Source organism: Propithecus coquereli, unplaced genomic scaffold (genome assembly GCF_000956105.1).
Source record: "Propithecus coquereli isolate 6110/MARCELLA unplaced genomic scaffold, Pcoq_1.0 Scaffold536, whole genome shotgun sequence".
In the NCBI taxonomy this organism is placed as follows: Eukaryota; Metazoa; Chordata; class Mammalia; order Primates; family Indriidae; genus Propithecus; species Propithecus coquereli.
The window spans coordinates 8,102-16,355 of record NW_012151241.1 but is presented as its reverse complement, the minus strand read 5'-3'; the positions used below and the strand labels follow the sequence as shown (position 1 = coordinate 16,355).

The 8,254-nt window shown below is 46.8% G+C and overlaps 1 protein-coding gene across 1 annotated transcript; it reads left to right on the top strand.

Moving 5' to 3' along the window:
* Positions 1 to 1,502: 1,502 nt before the first annotated feature.
* On the top strand, positions 1,503 to 4,724 carry FAM101B (family with sequence similarity 101, member B). The gene is made up of 3 exons (XM_012657288.1): positions 1,503 to 1,604; positions 2,155 to 2,264; positions 4,213 to 4,724. Exons 1-3 carry the CDS (start codon positions 1,503 to 1,505, stop codon positions 4,541 to 4,543), a joined length of 543 nt encoding a protein of 180 aa, XP_012512742.1. The 3' UTR covers positions 4,544 to 4,724.
* The last annotated feature ends 3,530 nt before the right edge of the window (positions 4,725 to 8,254 follow it).

Sequence of the window (8,254 nt, the reverse complement as noted above, 5' to 3'; positions counted from 1 at the left end):
AAGGGACTGAGAGGAAGTTGTATATACTTCAGTTCTGCCTCCTGTTTTGAATTAATAGCTTCAACTATGAGAGCTACTAGCTATAAGAGTTTTATTGATTCTAGCATAAAGTTTTAAGAACGAAGACTCAGTTTAGCATTTCTCTTTGTTCCCTAATTAACAAGATATATCTGGGAACAAATGACAATTGCCAAACATCATGGAAAAATTTTTTCATCTTTACTGCAGTCACTGTTTTTTTAAAAGACTATTAAATTTTATAAATGGCTGAGCCATTTATCCAAAAGTGCTCACCATTATAATAATTTAATAGTTCTATATGAGATTATGGATAATGTGTAGCATAACTACTTAGCTAATAGTAATAATACTAATGTATATGTTGCATCTTACAGACACAAGCTGGTGAAGGCAGAGTGTATAAGTGCCTCTTTAACCATAAATTTGAAGAATCCATGAGTGAAAAGGTAAGTATTACTTTGAAACAAACCAGTGTTTTATTCATTTCTTTTTTGTTTGTTTGTTTTAAAATTTTTATTTAAAGAAAAAACACCAAGTGTTCCTTGCCTTAGGAAGCGCTCAGATTTGGTGTTTGTTGCCTTAACCTAGAGCTCTGGGGAGCCCGCATCCTGCCCACAGTCTCAAGGAAGCTCAAAGCAGGGCTTCAGCCCGCAGGGCCCTTGCCCTGGGGCAAAGCATTCAGTTGCAGCAGCTGTTCTTGGGGCCCCAAGTGGAAGCTTTGGTGGTGCGGGCATTCTTGACCCACTGACCCTGTCTCTCGTGGGCATCAGCGTGTTTTCTCTGTTCCATTCCGAGGCTTGCTTCAACTTGCCCTTCAGAGCCCTCCCCACCTGGCCCTGTCTAGCCTCATCTTCCACCTGCCCTGACCACAGACAGACACACGGTGCCACGATGCTGCTCTCGCCATCCGGCAGGCACATTGCCTCTTCTCCCAAGACCTGCTGGCTCCTCAATGCCCAACTCATACCTCCTTTGGGAAGCCTTCCTTGATGCTTCCCAGCGACTTGCCGGAGTCCATGGCTGCATCCCCATGTCCCAGTGGTACTTTGTTCATCCATTTTATGACCTCTGTCACCTGCCCTGACCCCTAGGCTGCACGGGAAGCAAGGTGGGTGCTCAGGGACTGTCTGCCCGGTAGGCAGGGATGAAAGCAGAGAAGGCAGGGCATGATGCCTCTGGCCCAGGTATAGATCCTTCTCTCAAATTAGGCGAAGAAGATGACAGATCCCCAGTAGACCAGGAAACACAGTGGGTTGCTGAGTTCAAACTCTACTCTGTGTTTATCTTTGTACAAGTAACACAGAAGCCCTGATTCCAGCAAATCAGGTGAAAACTAGTCCCCGTGTCTAGGATGTCACTATCACCTAACAAGCCTGCTTGGTGAATCAGGACGCTCGATGCATGGACCAGCCTGGAAGACAGTTAACCTCTAGGAATGCTGTGCTCTGGTTCATGGAGTTTTCTGGAGAGTGCAGGGTGACATGGAGAACACTTTGGTGATTGTCTTACCAGCAAAACTCCGAAGTTGTGGGATTTCTCCATCTTGGATCGGTGTCGATCTGACGGCCCCAGAGGCAGAGGAGGTGGGGGAAGTTGGACTGAATCTTCAGTTTAAAAAATCCCTAGTAACATTTTTTTGTTTTGGCCTCTTCTAGAGTGTTCCTGAGACAATGACAGGGGGTGCCATGTCACTGAGGGTTCTTACAAGAAGCTAAGCCCTAAGCCCCAGTCCATGAGGTTTTTTCACCGCGTGGCTATAGGATGGTGTGGCAGCCCCTGGGTCTGGCCACCATCGTGGTGCTGAGCTCAAGTTCATTTCCTCTTTTCCACCTTTCACACAGCCTCAGCTACGGAAGGAGGCACCCCTCTTGGTGTGCAGATAAGGTCACAGGGGATGTGATATGATCCCTCTGAGGGCACACAGCACAGTTGTGATGGACCTGGGACCCGAACCCAGACTTCTTGGCTCCACTGCGCCCATGCTGTGGGTCAGCCCTTCTCTGGCATGCCCAGCATGAGGCTCACAGTTCACAGTGGGGCCCATCAGCTGGGGGCTCGAAGCCAGGACCTTCTGTGGGGGATGTGTCGAATGGCCTGTGGCAGCTCTAACTTCGCTCTTCTCTGTCCTTGAAGAACCCAGCATCTCTCCCCAATGCCCCGGTCCCCAGCTGTGCACCCAGGCTGTGCCCCCTGTCCTTTGGCGAAGGAGTGGAGTTTGACCCCTTACCACCAAAGGAAGTAAGGTAAATATAGCAGGCCCTGATTTGATTCTTTGTAACTTTCATTGTTTATTCCAGACAGTAATGCTTGTTATTTTAAAAATTAGTTAATGACAAAAGTATGCCAAAGACTGTTGATAGTTTGGTGGGTACTCTTTTGGCTTTTATTTTCTGCATTCTAACCAATGAAATATGCAGACATGCTTTTTAACATAAAAATGAGATGTGATACATAAAGTTCTACAGCTTGTTTTTTGCACTTCGTATATCATGACCATCAGATGTTTAAAATTTTGTTAGATATTAATTCCTCTTTCCAGAAGCTGCTCCCCTCCACCCCCAACCCCCACTTCAAGGTGCTTTAACCTTGTCTCATGTTCTCTTTTCACCGGACTAGTCCCAGCCTCCCTCTGAGACTTACCCCATCCAGGATTACCTGGGGGCAAAGATGCACTGAGAGGCTCAGTTCAAGATAGGGCTTTTTAGAGAAAGGAGTTTTACTTTTGGTAACCGGTGGTTTCATAGCTGGAGTTTCAGTTGCATTTACACAAAGGGCCCTTTGACGTGGAACAAAGAGAGGTTCATCAGTTTGGAGGTGAGCAGTTTAGCCTTTTATTCCCGTGGAGCTTGTATTTTGAACAAAATGGGGACATGACTTCATGACGTTAGCTTCCAGCAGCCTCTCTGCTTGCCCAAGGAGAATAGAAAAGAGTGCTGATTCTTACCCAGTGGGTAGGGGATGGGGGGGTGGACAGTGCTGTTAGATGTATCTAATATGTTGCACGTACATATTTTAGTATCTGTGAAGCCATAATAGTAATGTAGTAAAATGCATTAATGCTTTGCTTCCATGAAAAAAATTCTCAAATTACCAAAAAAGGAATTAAAAAATATAAAGCAGTTGAGGAATGTGGTTGTTAATTTATTTTGTGGAAATCAAGACTGTAATTGGCTTTCTTTTCTTTTATTTATTTATTTTTTGAGACAGAGTTTTGCTCTGTTGCCCAGGCTAGAGTGCAGTGGCATCATCATAGCTCGCTGCAACCTCACACTCCTAGGCTCAAGCAATCCTCCTGCCTCAGCCTCTGGAATAGCTGGGACTACATACCGGCGCGTGCCACCACACCCAGCTAATTCTATTTTCAGTAGAGCTAGGGTCTCACTCTTGCTCAGGCTGGTCTCGAACTCTTGAGCTCCTCAGCTCAAGCGATCCTCCTGCCTCAGCCTCCCAGAGTGCTAGGATTACAGGCGTGAGCCGCCACGCCTGGCTTGTATTTGGCTTTCATTGATAAGGTCAGATCCCTGAGTCCCTGGGTTTGAGATGTCTCCAAACCAAAGGTCAAGGTGGACCAAGTACAAGTATGTGGTATAGCCAGGCTTTCAGAACCAGCATTCAGGATTTCTGGGTTCCTTCATCCTCTCATGAGAGAGCCAATTGGTCACTTGAGAGGTCAGAGAAACTGCCCACCCCTAGTGGAGCAGTAGAATCGGCCTCGTTATATCATAACTACCATGACAGCACTTGCTATGTGTTAACACTCTGCTCATTTATTATTGGGAACCCTTTACAGAACGAGGAAACTGAGGCTTGGAGAAGTTCAGTACCTTGACTGAGGTCTCACAGCATCCGGGGGCTGCTGCCCGCAGTGGCCACCAGTGTGTGCAGGGCGGACTTTGCAATCCTGCTCCCCTGCGTTTAGATGCCAGCTCCCGTCTCAGTGGCTCTGGGACCGAAATCTCTGCACCTCGGTTTCCTCTCTCAGGGTTGTGGGGAGCATTAAATTAGATCTTGTAAGCAAAGTGCTTAGAACAGTACCTGGCACACAGTGAGTGCTTCATAAATTCTACGCTTCTTCCTGGAGTAGCCACGTTGCAACATTGGCGTCCCCTAAGAGAGTCAAGGTCACACTGGGGACCCCCGTCCCCCTAGCTCAGAGTCATGGCTTCAGGCTGCCTTCTGTCTCCCGCCCAGGTATACCTCCCTGGTCAAGTACGACTCAGAGCGGCACTTCATCGATGACGTGCAGCTGCCACTGGGCCTGGCCGTGGCCTCCTGCAGCCAGACAGTCACCTGCATCCCCAACTGCACGTGGCGCAACTATAAGGCTGAGGTGCGCTTCGAGCCACGCCACAAGCCCACACGCTTCCTCAGCACCACCATCGTCTACCCGAAGTATCCCAAGACCGTCTACACCACCACCCTGGATTACAACTGCCGCAAGACGCTGAGGAGGTTTCTGTCCAGCGTGGAACTCGAAGCCTCGGAGTTCCTGGGCACCGATGACCTCTCAGACGAATGCTGACTCGAGCAGGCTGGGCTGGGCTTGGACCAGCTCTTCCGCTGCCCTGGCCCCAGGCCGCCCTGGTCAGGCTGGGCGACACTGCCCTTGCATGTCGTTCCAGCCCCTGAGGCGTCCAACCTAGAGATACCTCTAAGCCCAGCCTGGGGAAGGAGAAAAAAAAAATCACTGAATTTCATAATTATTGAGATATTTGGTTTTGGTTTTTGAATTTTCAAGTTGTTTTTAAAAGGAGGCAATTTCCTGGTTTGCTGCTGCATAGTTTCCCCAGTCTCAATTTGATGAGAAAATACAAAGACCACTAGGACAGAGGAAGCGGCAACAGGGTGACATACGGAGGGGAGGAGAGCTCTTCTTCCCTGGGCCGGTTTGTCTGAGGAAGAGTAAGGGAAAAGTCCCCGGGATGGAAAAAGTGAGTTTTAAGAGATTTCAGCCACAGGTGTCTACGCTGCCACAAAAGCAGTGCTAACGCAGTCAGTCGTGACACCCATCTGGGTTCAGTCTGGAGTTCTGAGTTCCATTCCCTCTTCTATTTCCATTTCCATTTGTATTTCCTGGTAACCAAATCTGTTGAAATTCTCTAAATCTTTTTCATGATATCAAAAAACCCCAAACCACAATATATGATGCCTTAAAAAATAAAAAAAAAAAAAAGGCCCACCCTGTTCTCGAGTGCTTCAGAAACGTCAGGTCAGTGGGTGGCCGAGCGTTGGCGCTGTGGCATTGGTCGGGGTTCCAAGCACAGGCGTGTACAACTCTCCTGGTAAGCATTTTGGGATTTCTAAATACTTTCCCTTCTTTGCATAAGGGAAAATGTAGCGGAGGGCCCTGTTGAGAGAAACGGCATTTTAAAAGAATGCTTTGGAAAAACACTTTTTGGGCCTCCGTGAGGGGGTTTCCACTCGGGACGGGAAGCAGTCGCCCTGATGGAGACCTGGCAGCTGGAGATGTTTCTGGTGATCTGGTTCATCAGGAGGGGGGCCCGGATTGACTCACTCCTGGGATTTCGATGGTGTCAGAGCCTCACGGCCGATCCAAAAAGCGGGGAAGTCTGCGCCCCTCCCCCAGTTAAGCTAAGGTGGATTCAGAGCAGGGAATGATGTCACAGTTCAGACTCCAAAACCGGGCCGCTGTGGTGATGGCACACACTTCTTTCATACCATGGTGTGGGTGGAAGTGACAGTCGTGGCGTTGGGTGTGAACTGAAGATGTGCCCCCAAAGAAACCGTGTGAATTCAGCTGAACCGCCCAGCAACAGTGGGCGAGCGGCCCCCTCAGCCCGCCTCCCACCACCCGCCCTGCCCAGCCCTTTCTTCCCAGAACCTCCTGCCAGTCCCTGCAGTGTCTGAGTAAAGAAAGTGGCAGATGGGGTTTTTTTCTTCTGATATTGGAAAGAACAAGCCGTAGATATTTCCTTTGAATACATCCAAATTATGCCAAGTGCTCGAGGGTTACAGAGCATTGTAAGCTCCCGCTGTATCTGTAGGTGGCCTCCATCTGTCCCCAAAGCAGAATTGATAGCTCCATGGGTGCCCTGGAGCCACAGCAGGGACTGTTGTTAGCATGGAAGCAGGTGCGATGGTAATAGCCCTCAATTATAGGCTTGGAGGCCTCTAGAGCCACGTTGTCAGTGTCCACTTCGGACAACAACGTTTAGTCTGTCCCGCTCCTAACTGGTGGGACACATGCGACAGACGCACCCCGTGGACGGAGCCTGCAGTCTGCTTCGTGGTCCACAGTTTGCCAGGGTGAAGCTGGGCAGGGACCCAACGAGGGGGTCGCTATGGGACTCGTTAGTCTCCGCGGTCATATACGGAGCCACAAATGCTTCCTGCATTTGGAAGAGCAAATTATGCAGCATTTATTGATACAAATGGATTGTTCTATCTGATTTTGTCATTTAAGTGGTAAACATAATTTTTAAATTGCTAGGAGAATTCCCAAGGCTTTTCTCTGCCCCAGTGGAGGCATTTGGAGGAGCTCAGGACGGCGTTGTGGGCAGAGGCCAGAACGTGGCCTTTGAACACAGCAGGGTTTTGAGATATCTTTAGGAGATTTTTTTGTGTTAAGGGGATTGTGTTCAGTTCAGGCAAGTCTTTCTAGGTGTGGAGAGAATCTGAAATACGTCAGTAAAGTAAGTAGAAGTGAGCAATTGTGAATGTGTAATGCAAATGGAAAAGCAGGTTGTATTTTGTTAAATTATTCACTAGGGAACCAATTGTAGTTCTTTCTAATCTTTTTCTCCAAACCTGCTTTGCTGACAAGTTGCAGAAAAGAAAGCATGTGAAGAGGAATGAACACTTCAGTGCGGCTCAGATGGTGTCAGCTGATAGTGGATTCATGTTGGTTTGCAAGGTGGAAGCGGCGATTTTTAAAACTCACTGATTAAAACAAACATTCCTAAATGTATCAGGAGATACAGTTTATTTGTTAATTAAAAAGCTTTTTCCTTAGTCTTTAAATTATGGCTTTCATGTAATAAGGATGATTTGTATTTTTAGTGAAAAGTCGTTTTCCTTTAAAATCACAAACCTTTTAAAAAGACTTAATTTGAATAAGTGCCTTTTCATTTGACACTCTTCCTATTCCTAACCTTAGGAAATCCACAATAGTATTTGACAAAAACTGTGTCTTAAGTTTATCTTTGACATCTGTCCATTTTGCTTTGTGACTTCTTCATTTAACAATAAATTGTCTTTAAAAAAAGTAAAACTTGCAGATGCTTCTCTTTTTCTTTTTTTTTTTTTCTTTTTCACAACAGAATGTCAAGTGAGATGCTTCTCTTTTTTAAAGTTAAATTATTTTTGGTTAAGCCAAATGAGAAAAAACTCCTCATCCTGAGAAATGTTAAGACATGATTATATTTAACAGTGTAAGGTCTGCAGGCACGAGGTTTTCTAAGGGGTACCTGGGCACAGACAGTTTTAAGGCCATTTGTTTCCAGGTTCGATGTGTGTGCATGCTTTCCTAAAATTACCCGCCTGAAAATGCACCTGCGAGTGTCCATGTCAAGCTACTTCTCCTTTCCCATCTCCCGTTCCAAATTGTCCTTCTCCAACATCACAGAAGAAATCCATGCCTTAGCCCATCCTGAATTTTATTGTGGTACATGCTTTGTGCTCAAAAATCCTGTAGTCACTTGACAAAGGGGCAGGTAGAAACAGTGGTGTCTGGGCACCAGGAGCCCACTGGTGGTCTTGGTGTCCATGGGCATCCTACACGTCATTCCCTCAAGGATGGAGCATGGCGGGAGGAGCGAGGTTGGCCTGTGTTGCGATGTCCTCACTTCCGTCTCTTGCAGAGTGAGGCAATGAGAGTGTGACACTTTTCATGCAATACCCATAACTCTGCAATCTCAGACTGTCGTAGGGAAGAAAAAGTTATATCTTTTCCTAACCTGCTGCAAGGTTCATGGCTGAGACCCCTATAACAACAGACAGATTAGTAAGAGAAAAGCAAAGAAATGTATTTAATGTAAGTTTTATGTGACATGGGGGCTTTCAGAAATGAAGACCCAAAGAAAAGCAAGATCTATGTATCTTTACGGACAGTCATGCAGAAGTATGATTGGAGGACAAAAGGGTATGATGTAATGGTAATAAATAGCGGGCTGGGGGTACCTTGGCATCCCTGTGTGACACTCCTTACCTCTCCTTACCTTTGAGACTCTGTCTCAAAAAAAAAAAAGTGTCACAAATCATAAAATACTTAGGA

Coding starts and splice junctions, on each gene's coding strand:
- FAM101B (XM_012657288.1), top strand. CDS start 1,503: ATGGAGAACACTTTGGTGATTGTCTTACCAGCAAAACTCCGAAGTTGT. Junction 1,605..2,154: donor CGGCCCCAGAGGCAGAGGAG/GTGGGGGAAGTT, acceptor CTGTCCTTGAAG/AACCCAGCATCTCTCCCCAA. Junction 2,265..4,212: donor TTACCACCAAAGGAAGTAAG/GTAAATATAGCA, acceptor TCTCCCGCCCAG/GTATACCTCCCTGGTCAAGT.